Below are 15148 nucleotides of genomic sequence, written 5' to 3' on the forward strand. Positions count from 1 at the left end.
AATCTGACTTGTTACTGCACTTTTCCACCCACATTGACCCAATAGACGATAGACAATAGGTCTATTTTTTTACCCTATTTTTTATTCTGGACACCTCTTTTATTGTGTGGCATTTATTAATTAACTTCCCCGTCCCAGTTTTGAAATATAGAAAGCATTAGTTTTATAAACGTCAATTACGGTGAATTGGTTTATCTCCACTTGCAACATTTTGTCCTCAGATAGACACAAAGTGCTGGAGTAACACAGCGGGCGGGTCAGGCAGCATCTCTGGAGAACAAGGATGGGTCCTCACACATCCCTTTTCTCCAAAGATGCTGTCTGATCCGCTGAGTTACTCCAGCACTTTGTGTCCATTGTGTCCATTGTGTCTACCAGCATCTGCAGATCCTTTCTAAACATTGTGATCTCATTGATTTGAGGAGATAAGATGTGATACAAATAACAGCAGATTTGATTTAAAAAAAAAGACATAAAGTGCTGGAGTAACAAAGGGCCAGGCAGCATCTCTGGAAAACCTGGATAGGTGACATTTTGCATCATATCATCTTCAGACTGATCTGAATTGTATTTTTTTAGATGAGCAAAGATCCATAAAATGTTGATGCAAGGAACTGTAGATGCTGGAAACTTGTGAAATAACACAAAGTGCCTGAGGAACTCAGCACTTGTGGTAGGAATGGTCTGAAGAAGAGTCTCGGTCAAATGCGTCACCGATCCATTCCTTCCACAGTTACCTGCCCGACCCACTGAGTTCCTTCAGCACCATGTTCTATCCATAAAATTGTTGAATCCACATCTTATCCCCACCACCCTCTGCCGACCCAACACCAATTCCCCCCTCTGCCAACACACACACAGACTGGAACTCGCTGTGTATTATTGCAACATTTTAAAAGATACAGTAAACAAACATCATGACTAACAATGTACATGAAGGCAGCCAGGGAGTTACCTCACTACTGGCTAATACCCTGTGAATCCTCTAACCACCACATGGGGCCTCCCCTGTCTGCAGTTGATCTTCTCTGACATAATCACCCCAGGTAATAATAAGAGGAAACCTTTCAGCTTTGGGAGGCACGTTTTAGACTTAAAATTCCCCAGCTGAAGAGTATTGTGGCTAGATTTTGTGAAAAGCACAGTCATTACTGAAAATAGAGGCAAGCAATATGTGGAGCTAATCTTGCTTTTTTTTTTGAGGTTGATAAAGGAGGAGCTCAGATACCTCGATCCCATTGCAGACATTGGACTTTATCTATGGAACTGTTGAGCTATGACACTGAGAACTATATTCTGCATTCTGTATCTTCCCCTTTACGCTACCTAGTCTGCTTGAGTGTCACGTGATTGTATTTACGTATAGTATTATCTGATCTGATTGGAAAGCATGCAGAACAAAGCTTTTCACTGTGCCTCAGTACAAGTGAAATTAATATACCTAAACCTAAACCTAAACTTCATGATGAATCTACTGCCATTTTAAAAGGGTCTAGTCAAGTAACTATTGTACTTGAGTTTGATGGAATTGTAATTACATATAGCATTATCTGATCTGATTGGATAGTCAACTTTAGTTTAGAGAACGGAAATAAGCTATTTGACCCACCGAATTCGCATTGACCAGTGCTCCCCGCACACTTCCACCATCTTACACACTAGGAACATTTTACAATTTTTACCGAAGCCAATTAACCTACAAACCTGTTTATCTTTGGAACGTGGGAGGAAACCAGATCACCCAGAGAAAACCCACTTGGTCACAGGGAGAACATAGAAACTCCGTACAGACAGCACCTGTAGTCACGATCGAACCCGGGACTCTGGCGCTGTAAAGGCAGCAGCTCTGTGCCATCGTGTAGCACGCAGAAGAATACTTTTCACAGTGCCTTGGTACACGTGACAATAGTAAACGAAAGCCTAAACCCAAGGACAGTGATGAATCTGTTGCCATTTTAAAAGTTTCTACTCATTGGACATTCTAAGCACTTATCTCTTTCAGAAGGTTCAATTTAAAATGGTATTATCCCCACTGTCATTTTAGGCTGGAAATAGTTGGAGCAATGGACATATGTCTTTATAATTTTCACAAGCAGAGAAGATAGCCCTTCAAAGGAACTGCAAAGTTACTTTCGTGTAGCCTGGAGGAGAGGGGATGCTTCCTTAGACAGCCCTGACATCCTTCCAAGACCGTTGCTTGTCCTCTGCATTTATTTCATTGGTAGCTCAAGGTTGGCCGGTGTCAATTAATCTCTTCAACATTTTACTGACCTGAATTGAAAGAGGCTTCTACATCAAAACCAACTTTGTTATGTAAACCGGCATAAACATGGTGGTGCAGCAGTAGAGTTGCTGCCATACAGTGCCAGAGACCCGGATTCGATCCCAACCTCGGATGCTGTCTGTACGGAGTTTTGAACGTTTTCCCCGACCCCCCCCGAGACTGTGTGGGTTTTCTCCGGGAGCTCTGGTTTCCTCCCACATTCCACATCTCTAAACCCAAACCGAACCGAAAAACAACCCCAACGAAATGCCAAAAAGGCTGCAAACCTGCATCAAGTGGTTGAAGTACTCCCTATGCTGAGTTGCATGGTTTGTTCGTTGGCTGCGAGATACCCTGAGGGTGTGAAAGGCCCTAGATAAAGGTAGAGCTCTTTCAACATTCATTGGTGTTTCTCAGAGGGGAGCACAGCGGCACAGCGGTATAGTTGCTGGGTTACAGCGCCAAAGACTCGGGTTCAATCCTGACCACGGGTGCTGTCTGTATGGAGTTTGTACATTCTCCCTGTGACCCTCATAGATTTTCTCTGGCTGCTCCAGTTTACTCTCACACTCCAAAGACGTGTTAGTTTGTAGGTCAATTGGCGTCTGTAAATTGCCCCAATTTGTGTAGGATAGAACTAGTGTGAATGGGTGATCATGGTCGGCACAGACGCAGTGGACTGAAGGACCGGTTTCCACACTGTATCTCTAAACAATATGAAGGCTACTACAACACAGCAGCTGGCTGCAAAGTGCCACCCCTGGGTGCCTGGAAATATATCATCCATTTGCCTCCATTGCCAATGAGGTGCAGTACAAAGATATCAGTCGGAAAATAAGTGCAAAATGGGGCATAAATTCAGAGAGCTTGATATGGCAGCTGGACTATTAATGATAAAAGGATTATGGGGGGATTAAAAAGTAGTTTGTGGTATCAATCATTCGCACATGAGAAAGAGAGGATTTATTGAGTGTAAAATTGTAAAATATTGCGCCAGAGAGGTCGGTCATTTGGCCCATCGACTCACTGCTGGATCTTTTGAATAAATGCAACAAGATTGTGGCCATCACTAAAAAAAAGTTACAATTTCAATACACTGACGAAATATTCTCCATGGGGACTTATTGATCTCCGTGGAGCATTGTGTGTGAGAGATGCGGAATAGAAAATTAACTAACTAGGGCTGCAACAATGATAGATTGTGTTCTGTTCCTAAACAAAGCACTGTTATCACTTAGTTCATTTAATGTCATCCAAAATCATAAATATTATAATTTAAAAGATTCCAATCATGACTGCACAAAATGTATGATTTCACCCGATAGTTTGTGACATGTTCATTTACACTGAATTGTCTGACTGAATGACTGCAGAGGAGACTTGCATGCAGATATATTGTGAGACAATGTGATCTAAACGCGTTCCGATTTGTAGAAACAAAGAACTGCAGATGCTGGTTTATACCAAAGATGGACACAAAGTGCCGGAGTAACTCAAAGGGTCAGGCAGCATCTCTTACAATTGGTATTTGACTGCACCGTCTCTTTAAACAAAGAGACCCACTTCTTAAATCCAGCATTGGAAGAGTTAAACCATCCTCTTTTTATTCTCGATGCCAGTTTCAATAATGGCAGCAGCCTTTACTGTCTGTTCAAAAACCCCACCCCTTCCTTCCCCCAACCCCCACAATACTTACACCCCCTCCGTCCCTTGCCCTCCCCTGGCAGATGGTTAGAACCAGGGAGATGGTAGAATGAAATAGGAAATGTGCCTGTAAAGGAATTGCAATTAGTGTTATTGTCACCATTAGCAGAATACACAGGAGCCCTCTCCCACCAGCAAGCTAAAGAGCACTCTGCATTTTCAACTGCACCAGTATCTTATATTTAAAAAAAAGGAAGAAATGCAAAATGAAATGGAAACGGATGCTGTGGATGCCAGGATCAGTGTAACAGAAATCAAATAAAGGAAGGTAAAAAGATACATCAAGCAAGAAACAGGATGTAGAAGAAAGAATAAAAGGGGACAATAACAGACAAAAGAGAGAGAGGGAAGGACTGAAAGATGAGAAGAACTGGAAGGTGTTTTGTCTCATTTACTTCTCATCATCCAAAATTATATTGGTTTGATTTCCAATTTTAATTATTTTTAATGGTGTAATATTAATGATTGTTCTTTTCAATAATTCACATTCTGTTACTCAAATTCCTCCATTCTCTTTATCTATCTTTTCCGTGCCTTCAGTTATCATTTAGCACAACTTAATGTGAGCTGAACTGGTTATCAAGAGTTGCAATGAATGGATGAATCATTTCATCAAGTGGTATGACAGACTTCATTTACATCTCCAGGAACGATGCATTTATGTTTCTTTATTCCCGTGTGTGTCAAGTTGATGGGGGGGGGGGGGGGGGGGGGGGGGGGGGGGGGGGGGAGGGGGAGGGGGAGGGGGGGGGGGGGGGGGGGGAGGCTGCTTCTTGTTGGCATTTTTTTGGATCAGCTTCATCTTTCAAAGCTTTCCTTGTCTATTTTGAACAATTGGAACCTCAGAGTTTCGACATTTTCTCTCTCCCAATGAGTCCTACGATCCTACACCTTCATGTGAAGTACATTGACTTAAACAAACTTCATTGTGATCTAAGACTGCTCGAACTGCAGGGAATGTTTATGGCTCGGTGACTCTGGCTCAGAGTCTGATATTTGAACATGATGGTGGATCGAGGAGGGAGAACATTACCTGGACATCTCCTCTCAGCTTTCAGCCTCTTCCTTCTCTCACATTTGCCTGTTATTGTCTCATTTTAGTATATCTTCTACTTTCTGTTGCTTGCTTGATAGGTCTTGTATCATCTTGCCTTCCCTTATTTGTCTTCCTTCAATTAAATACTGCACAAATGGTCATTGAAGAAGTAGGGGAGGGGTGACTACACGAGAGGCAGAAATGGGGTTCCTGAATGTAGTAACTCTCTGCCACAGAGGGTAGTTGAGGCCAGTTCATTGGCTATATCTAAGAGGGAGTTAGATGTGGCCCTTGTGGCTAAGGGGATCAGGGGGTATGGAGAGAAGGCAGGTACGGGATACTGAGTTGGATGATCAGCCATGATCATATTGAATGGCGGTGCAGGCTCGAAGGGCCGAATGGCCTACTCCTGCACCTAATTTCTATGTTTCTATGTTTCTAGTTCCAGTAGCATCTCAGTCCTTGCACTTATCCAATGGTATTAGGTTCTTGCAGCCTGTGTGGATGACAGCGGGGATGCAGGAAGAATGATCAAAATTACCATATGGGGAGTTTAAAGTGATGTCGTTGCTCACCAGGTTGCTAACCATTTTAACTCCCCTTCCCATTCTCATTCCACAGATTCATCACTTCCCATCCTCATCCCTCTGTACCAGGCCCCCTCCAGTGCCAGAGTGTGGCCACACACAAAATGGAAGGAAAGCACCTCATATTCCACGGGTAGCTTAAAACCTGATGGTATGAGCATTGAAATCTCCAACCGGCCCCCTCCCCTCCATTTCCATGGAAAAGAGTTTTGTGGTCAAAGTGTGAACCAGCTGCATTGTAAAATGGAAGTTGAACAGAAGGAGTAGAGCTATCAGAGTCCAAATTAAACAAAATCAGAATTTCAAAGGTTTAGTTTAGTTGTTGCATTTACCGAGGTACAGTGAAAAGCTTTTTAAATTTACAGTGAAGGTACACTAAAATGCTGGAGAAACTCAGCGGGTGCAGCAGCATCTATGGAGCGAAGGAGATAGGCAACGTTTCGGCCCGAAACGTTGCCTATCTCCTTCGCTCCATAGATGCTGCTGCACCCGCTGAGTTTCTCCAGCATTTTTGTGCACCTTCGATTTTCCAGCAGCTGCAGTTCCTTCTTAAATACATTTTCAGTGAAGCTGGTAATAACTTTATGCATTACTTTCCGAGCCATGTTCAAATTGGCATAGAGTCAAACGATGAGAGAATTGAATGTGTGGCACAAAGATTGTTCGGGAGTAAATGGACTTCAATTCATGTGGCACCACCATCAGTACTGGGGAATGAGAGAGCATTTCTCCTGCAATCGACTTCACTCGAGCCAGGCCAGCACTACAGTTTTGCAAAGATAAGCACAAAATGCTGGAGCAACTCAGCAGGACAGGCAGCATCTCTGGATAGAAGGAATGGGTGACGTTTTGTGTGGAGACCCTTCTTCAGACATCTCGGCCCGAAACGTCACACATTCCTTCTATCCAGAGATGCTGCCTGTACTGCTGAGTTACTCCAGCATTTTGCGTCTATCTTCGGTGCAAACCAGCATCTGCAGTTCCTTCCTACGACACAGTTTAGCAAATGGAACTACTGGGGCTGTAGATAAAATTTGAAACAGCGGAGGGCGGGTCTGATGAGACGAACGGTGGACTGCTAAAGAGAAGGGATGCAAAGATAGCAGAGGGTGAATTCTGGTGAGGGGAAATTTAGACTGTGAAGGAGAAAGAATGCACTGATTGTGCACAGCAGAAAAATGGGCAATAAAAAGATTCTGTCAGGATAGTGTCAATCCTGTCTTGAATGTGAGTATACCTTCAACTAAAGTGACAGCAGGAAATAATGTTACAGAGACAAATCTAAAAACTCTTCATCCATAAGCACACAACACGTGTAACAAGATAGATGAATTAAATGCACAAATAGAAACACATTCAGTTCCATCTGAGATTTTTTTTTTAAATGGGTCAACTCTGACTAACAAGAGAAATTAGGGACAGGGTACTGCAGAGTTCAGTGCTTGGACCATGACTATTCACCACAGCAACGATGTATCCCTACCCTTTGTCTCCAACCAACAATCGGCCTATTAGGAAACCTGCTTAACTAAAGTCATCTGTTGTCGCTCTCGATTTGTCCTGCCTTTTTTCGCTTCCAGTTTTTCCCCCCACTCTCCCAACTGCAACCAGTCTGAAGAAGGGTCCCGACCCGAAATATCACCTAGCTATGTTCTCCAGAGATGTAGTTCGACTTGCTGAGTTACTTCAGCACTTTGTATCTATCTTTGGCATAAGTGAGCATCTGCAGTTCATTTTAATCTCAGTTATAATATATCCAAGTTTGATAATGATGCAGGTAGACAAAAATGCTGGAGAAACTCAGCGGGTGAGGCAGCATCTATGGAACAAAGGAAATAGGCAACGTTTCGGGCGGAAACCTTCATCAGACTGATGTGAGGGTGGGGGGGGAGATGAAGAAAGGAAGAGGTGGAGCCAGTTGGCTGAGGGAGAGCTGAGAAGGGGAGGAGAAAGTAAGGAAGACCTAAAATTAGAGAACTCAGTGTTCATACCGCTGGGGTGCAAACTGCCCAAGCGAAATATGAGGTGCTGCTCCTCCAATTTATGGTGGACCTCACTCTGGCCATGGAGGAGGCTAATCATGCAACCTGCGCAGCAGTATGAGGAAGGTGAGGGGAAAGTTCAGGGAATATGGACAGGTGAATTGGCAAGGACATGGCAGGTGGAATATAGTGTGGAAGATGTGAGATCACCCGCTTGGTTGGAAAAATAGGAAAATAGAAGTTTTGTTTTCAAATGGAGAGAGAATGATATGTATTAATGTTTGGTAATGCACTCCTGATTGTAACAACTCATGAAGCAACATATAATCCCTCTCTCCTTTGGTCTTTTCATTATTACATAGAACAGTACCGCACAGGAACAGGCTCTTTGGCCCACTGAGTCCACGCAGACCATCGATCACCTGCACACTAGTTCCATGTTATCCCCGTTTGCATCCTACACACTACACACAAGGGCCAATTAACCTGGAAATCTGCGCGTCTTTGGAATATGGGCAGAATCCAGAGCACCCAAAGGAAACCCACGCGGTCACAGGGAGAATGTGCATACTCCGCACAGATAGTACCCAAGGTCGGGATCGAACTTGTGTCTCCGCCGTTGTTGGGTATCAGCCCTATCACTGCGCTACGATGTCACCCTAAAGGTGTATCAAGAAATACAGGAAAGATTCATCAGTGGCTGAAACATCACTGCTAATAAAACGAATGCCCTTATTGTTTGCTGTGTTCAAAAATATAAGGACTTACCTAATAAAAAACCCAACATACTCGACTCCTTCAAAATTAAAGGATGTCCCTTTTGAAAGGAGAAGAGGAGGATTTTCTTTTGTCAGAAGGTGGTGAATCTGTGGAATTCATTGCTGCAGATGGCTGTGGAGGCCGTCATTTGTTAGTTTTAAGGTAGAGGTTGACAGATTCTGAATTAGTACGAGTGTCAAGGTTTAAGGGGAGAATCCAGGAGGAGAATGGGGTTGAGAAGAAAAGATAGATCATGATTGAATGCCAGAATAGACACGATGGGCCAAATGGCCTAATTCTGCTACTATGACATGAACTTATGAAAATGTTTTTCACAAGAAAAACTACAAACTGGAAATCAGAGTGAATAACACAAAGTGCCAAAAAAAAGAAACAGTTATCAGCTGAGAGTGAATGATTCTGGCATACAAATTCTTCATCAGAACGTCATATGTTCTCTAATCCAGAAATGTGACCTGAATAGATGAGAAGATACCTTAGCACACGGAGGTAGTAAAGATTGAATGGTGCTACAGCAATTATTAATACAAGAGGAACAAGAAATTTGAGCCTGAGATTGGTCTTTTCGAGAGCTAATCTGAGGACATGTTACATCCTGTCTGGTTTTCTTTTCCATTACAGGCAAAATAATAAATATACAAGTACTTACCTAACTTCTCCAGGCTGTGGGAGGAACAAACACATCACATAGAACAAGAATTTGAAACAAATGTTTATTCATTCAAAGAGCCACTAACCTCTATGCATCTACTGTATATGCTCCAAATAATACAGGTGGTGTGCATAAAATGCATGAAATGAGGGAATGAATGACATTTAAAAAAAACAGAATGACGTGTAAAATAGTAATAGATGCAAGATTTTAAAGACACCATGATGAATGAAAATGTAACAAATATGTGATCATTTGACATATGAGCTCCATGTAATTTCAATTTGCCAGCGAGAAGGCAAACAATGCTGCCCTGTGTCACAGCTTTTACAACCAACACAATACAACGCTGGAATGTGGGCTCACACCCATAATAGTGCACGTAATGTGTTCCCTGCACGGTGTGAATGATTAGTTTCCCTTTTCTATTTTAAAGTTGGGGTTCAAATTCTTATTTCCATTCGGTTCAATCTCGTGCCCTTGCTAAACTGTGCTTTGCTGACCATATTTCCGTGTTAATTGTCATGGGGTATTTTAGGAAAACTCAGTGAATTATTAATGTGTAATTGCAGAACTAGGGAAACAAGTGGATTTATAGAGAGCTACTTCATTAACAAGCCTCTGTGACCACACTCAGAGGCTGCACACTTGACACGTTTTATTGGCTTTATTAAGGGTAGGGGGACTGGATTGAAAACTTACTCTGAATGACAGTGACTAACCAACGATCTTACAGTCTTCAACAAGAGATTATTCAACATTATAGGTTTAAGAGGCCCAGCTTTTTCAAAGCTGCTTCACGATCCTTCTCTGCAGCTGACGGTGGAGAGGTCGACTTCTGAGCCTTTTCCGTTGCAAGCGGTTGGGTGGAGACGGCATCGTTGCCGCGGGACGCGTCTCCAGTCAGCTTCCACAGTCCCAGTCTCTGCAGGGCGTCCTGTCTTGCTGCCCTCTGTTCAGGGCTTACAAGTAACCGGAGGGAGTCGGAATGCGCTGCCAAACCCTCCAGCTGACTGCTCGGCTGCTTCTGGGCAGACCCGCTCAGGCGAGCTAGAACCTGAGTACGGAGCTCATGCACACTCACCCCCGATCTCAAGATGGTGTCAAACTTTTTCGCATGGGCCGGCAGCAAAGTGAGGGACCTGGGTGAGCCTTGTTCATCAGGCTCAGACACCCAGGATTGACCTGGGGCACCGGACTCTAACCCCATTGCATCTTCAGATCCGTGGTATTTCAGTTTCTTCACCTGCTTCTTGTCTCCTTTGGTTGTCGCCTTTTGTTTTGGAGTTGGGCCAAGCCCAGGAATGGAAGCCAGGCCTCTGACGTTGACCATTTCAGCAACTGGACTGCTGGCAACTGGCTCTACATTTCCAATCACCCCAACAATATCACAGGGTCTCGATTCATCTGAAAGGATTGCAAAATAGAAAAATTCAGAACAGTATCGAAACAGCCCAGCATGTAAACTCGGCTCGGACAAAACTCTGAACATTAATAGCCCATTATTTGTTATTTGCACTTTATCAGTTTATTTATTCATGTGTGTATTTACCTATATAATGGTATATGGACACACTGATCTGTTTTGTAGTCAATGCATTCAATGTTCTGTTGTGCTGAAGCAAAGCAAGAATTTCATTGTCCTGTCAGGGACACATGACGATAAACTCTCTTGACTTGACTTGACTTGATATGCACATGCGGTTAATGAAGGATTTTGGAGATTATAATGTCAGGATTGGGAATGCATAAACATGTTTTTGATAATAGGCGTCAAAGTTGAGCTCAAATATCTTACCCCACATCATTTTCTCCCATTCAATTATTATTTTTCATCTAATTAAAAGTGGACTGAAACTTGGCACATCAATACAACTTTTCTCTCACATGTTTGTACAGGTGCCAGAGAAATGAAAATCCTGTTTCCTGTGAGATGGAAATTGCATAAGCTTTTTTCGGACTGATTATTAGTGATGGTACAAGGCAGAGAACTGGGGGATTGGGGCAGATTAAAATGGGTGGAAATGTCCTGGCAATTATCATCAGCAAAAGAGACAAACCAAAGAATATGAGGAATGGAAGGAGTGTGTCACTTGAGCATGCTTTACTAAATAACTAAATTCATGGCATATCCATTGCTTTGTGTATTTTCCCATTTAAATACTTATCATTCCCTTAGTGTTCACAAGGTACTGATCTCGCCCTTACATAATTGTGAGTATTAGAGTATTGTGTTCAGTTCTGGGCACCATGTTATAGGAAAGTTGTTGTCAAGCTGGAAAGGGTGCAGAGAAGGTTTATGAGGATGTTGCCAGGACATGAAGGTCTGAAATATAATGAGAGGTTGAGCAGGCTGGGACCCTATTCCTTTGTGCGCAGGAGAATGTGAGGTGATCTTATAGAGGTGTATAAAATCATGAGAGCAATAGATCAGATAAATATTGCCCACAGTAGGAGAGTTGAGAACCAGAGGACATAGATTTGAGGAGAGGGGGAAAAGATTTAATAGGATGGTGGGTACATACATAGGGTGGTGGGGGTATGGAGCGAGCTGCTGGAGGAGGTATTTGAGCCAGGTACTATTGCAACGTTTACGAAACATTTAGACAGGTCCTTGGATAGGATAGGTTGAGAGGGATATGGGCCAAATGCAGGCAGTGGGACTAGTGTAGATGGGACATGTTGGTCGATGCGGGCAAGTTGGGGTGAAGGGCCTGTTTTCATGTTGTATGACTCTATGAACTCAACCTCCACGGTTCTCTCAGATAGACAATACCAAAGTCTTAAGATTTACACCGGTCACCCGGAGAAATGTCTCTTATCCTCAGGTCTAACGATCCACCCCTCACTCTGTGACTGTGTTCTCCTATTTTGATAAGGAACTGCATCTTGGTATCTACCCTTTCAAATCTTCTCAGGATACTAATTGTGTTTGAGTCCTAGAAGCAGGGCATTTGATGAAGGGAAATGAGAACAAGGCAAAGTGATCTTACTTGCAAGAGGCTGAAATTTATATATCAATGGATCGCACTGGCACAATTATTTCTTTAGAAAATATCAGAATGAAAACATTGGGAGGCATTTGGAGATGGAAAGCTCCAAAATGGCCGTAGATGGAGCAGAGACCCTCTTATTAACAAACATAACCATAAAAATACTGATATAATGTGACAAGAACTTACTGGGTCTTGCTTTCTCTTTTGTTGGTCGAGTGCTGCACACCATTCCTAAAAACTCATAAAACCCATCACCTATGATGCCATCTCCCTCTTTGTCATCGTCCTCCAGATCCACCTCTAAAGCATCAATCGTTTCAATCAAAAACCCGAGGCATTCTTTCTCTTCCTGGGACAAGTGGCTTAGGAACTCATCCTCCTACAAACAAAGCAGAAACATTTACACAAACCCAGTAAATATCCAATCTAGTTTAGCTTAGTTTAGAGGTACAATGCAGAAACAGACCCTTTGGCCCATCGAGTCTGCGTCGTCCAGTGATCTCCGTTTCACAAGCACATGCTACACACTGGAGATAATTTACAATTTTTACCGAAGCTAATTAACCTGCATGTTTTTGGAGTGTGGGAGGAAACCGGAGCACCCGGTGAAAACCTATGTGATTACAGGAAGAATGTGCAAACTCCGTACAGACAGCATCTGTAGCCAGGATCAAACCCAGGTTTCTGGCGTTGAAAGGCAGCAACTCGACTGCTGTGTAACTGTTGCTTCAGCAGTTCTCTTTAGGACCCAATTTAATAAGTTGTGGTATAAAAGTTTTTTTCCCTTTACAATTGCTCTTTCTCAAAATTTCTCTGGCCAACTGGCACATTCATGAAGAACCACCAACCATATCCTCCCCGATTATATCCCCTTTGTACATTTGGCATGACTACAGCCTATGCTTTCAGCCTCTCTGTATCTGATTTCTCTCACTCCATGATCAACACATGCACAACCAAATTTACTGCAGCCAAGTCTGCATCTTTTAGCTTTACTATCATCTGTGGCTCATCACCTGTAATAGGCCTTTTTCACGGGGCGACTTGACGCAAGATGTAGCCAGAGTGAAGTGGTCGTGGTCTAGCACGATATTACACGATATAACGGGGGGGTAGACAAAGAGTTCCCACGGTACTCGGCATTTCTGTTATTTGTGCGAGTGACTTGTCCGTCTCCTGAACTTTCCCGTTAAATCTTGAATGAACATTGTAAACTGTCAAGTGTAATTAAATCATCACGTGGCACAAATGATGTCACTTTTTTTTTCACACACTATAAATATCCTCCCTTGGTTGAATTGGTATATACACACACAAAGCAGAGTTTACTGTGTATGTGGGAGACACAGATGGAGTGAGCGCAGTTACTGAGGCAGAGTCTCTCAGCCTGTGTCAGAGGGAGGGAGGGAGAGAGAGAGAGGCACACACAAGGTGGATGTGAAATCTCACCTGCCTGTTTCAGTGACAGACACCCGCCACCAGTAAATGAAGCCACCCCCATCTGTCTCCCCCTCCTCTCCCTCGACTCCCCCACCTTTCCCTCCCAACTCCAGTCCCATCCCGAACCCCTGGGAAACTGAAGGGAGCAACAATTAACTGCTGCCTGCCCGCTGAGTTAAAGAGTTCCCACGGTAAGACGATGTTAGTTGCGCCCAAGTTTAAATTTCCAACGTGTGTTTCAGAGTAAATCAAAAACTGTCTGAATCAGCAAGTTAGACACAAAATGCTGGAGTAACTCAGCGGGCCAAGCAGCATCTCTGGAGAAAAGGAATAGATTCCATTTTTGGTCGGGACCCTTCTTCGGGATGATTGTAGGGGGGAACTGGAAGCAAGAAAAGACCGGGACAAATCAGGGCCAACAACAGATGACCTCAGCAGGGTATTTTGAAGAAGGGTCCCGACCCGAAATGTCGCCTAACCCTTTCCTCCAGAGATGCTGCCTGACCCACTGAATCACTCCAGCACTTTATGTCTATATTTGGTTCCCTGATAGGCCAATTGTTGGCTAGGGATAGTGTGATCCCAAGAGGGAACCAGCGTTGCAAACCTGGGACGGGTTAACCGAAATTTACTGAATGGGGGAGGGGGTGGGCGGGGGCAGGAAGAGAGAGAGAGTGTAAGTTACCTAAAATTAAATAATTCAATGTTCATAGTGAACACGGACACAAAATGTTGGTGTAACTCAGCAGGTAAGTCAGATCTGGGAAGAAAAACATAAAAAGCTGGAGTAAGTCAGCGTGTCAGGCAGCATCACTGGAGAAAAAGTATAGGTGGCGATTCGAATTGGAACCCTTCTTCAGACATCCTAATTGGAATTGAGTCTGAAGATGTGTCTCGTCCCGAAACATCACCTATTTTTCTCCAGAGATGCTGTTTGACTCACTGAGTTACTCCAGCTTTTTGTGTCTGTCTTAGTTTTAAACCAGCATGTGCAGTTCACTCCTTTACACGGGTCTCTGGAGAACATTGATTGGTAGCGTTCCGGACCCTGCTTCGGAAAGGCACCGATCGCTGGTTGGCGAGGACTCCGAGCTGTATCTCTCAAAGAAGTACATGTTAAAAATTTCTCACGGACCATAAAAATGCGGGACCTTTTAGTAAAGTCCCTTTTAAAGATTATAGTTATTTTCTTGAATCTCTAACATAACTCATGAATAAATTGATGTCCATATGCGGATGCAAATCTTTATTTTTTAAATTCAATCCCACAGAAGACAATTTTTACTCACCTTCTGTCCCCTCGGTCCAGCTTCCAGGTTCACCGTTCGCAGGAGTTCCCACGGTACACGCAAGAGTCAGTACGGATATCGCACTGGCCACTACGTGCATATAATGTTGCAATGTTCAACCACAAGTGTACAAGTCACTCTTGGTGAAATTCAAGCTTGTTTGAATTTTCTCCCGAGTCACCAAGTTACACGAGTACCTGCCGTTAGCGCCACGGTGGTCCACGAATGCCGTACGGTTATCGCAAGAGGTTCCCACGATGTTCAACTCTGGTTAACTCTTGCGTCAAGTCGCCCCGTGAAAAAGGGGTTTAAGATGTAAGATGCACTTCAAAAAACTTACCACTAAAGCTTAGGTTGACCGTTCAGCCCAGTTCTGTGGGAGTGTTGCACTGTTACAGAGGCTGTTTCATGGCTAAATC

The 15148-nt window shown here is 43.4% G+C and overlaps 1 protein-coding gene across 4 annotated transcripts in view; it reads right to left on the reverse strand.

Moving 5' to 3' along the window:
* Nucleotides 1-6313: 6313 nt before the first annotated feature.
* Nucleotides 6314-15148, reverse strand: part of LOC129704760 (uncharacterized) — a 40043-nt gene continuing 31208 nt past the window's right edge. For 3 of the 4 annotated variants that reach the window (XM_055648088.1, XM_055648087.1, XM_055648086.1), the window contains 2 exons: nt 12187-12379; nt 7889-10411 (listed from right to left, as the gene is read on the reverse strand). In XM_055648088.1, the coding sequence (XP_055504063.1) occupies nt 9765-10411; nt 12187-12379 (840 nt within the window). In that variant the 3' untranslated portion in view covers nt 7889-9764. Of the gene's footprint in view, nt 10412-12186; nt 12380-15148 lie in introns of all 4 variants that reach the window. The other variant, XM_055648089.1, reaches the window with a different exon arrangement.

This window comes from Leucoraja erinacea, chromosome 16 (genome assembly GCF_028641065.1).
Source record: "Leucoraja erinacea ecotype New England chromosome 16, Leri_hhj_1, whole genome shotgun sequence".
In the NCBI taxonomy this organism is placed as follows: Eukaryota; Metazoa; Chordata; class Chondrichthyes; order Rajiformes; family Rajidae; genus Leucoraja; species Leucoraja erinaceus.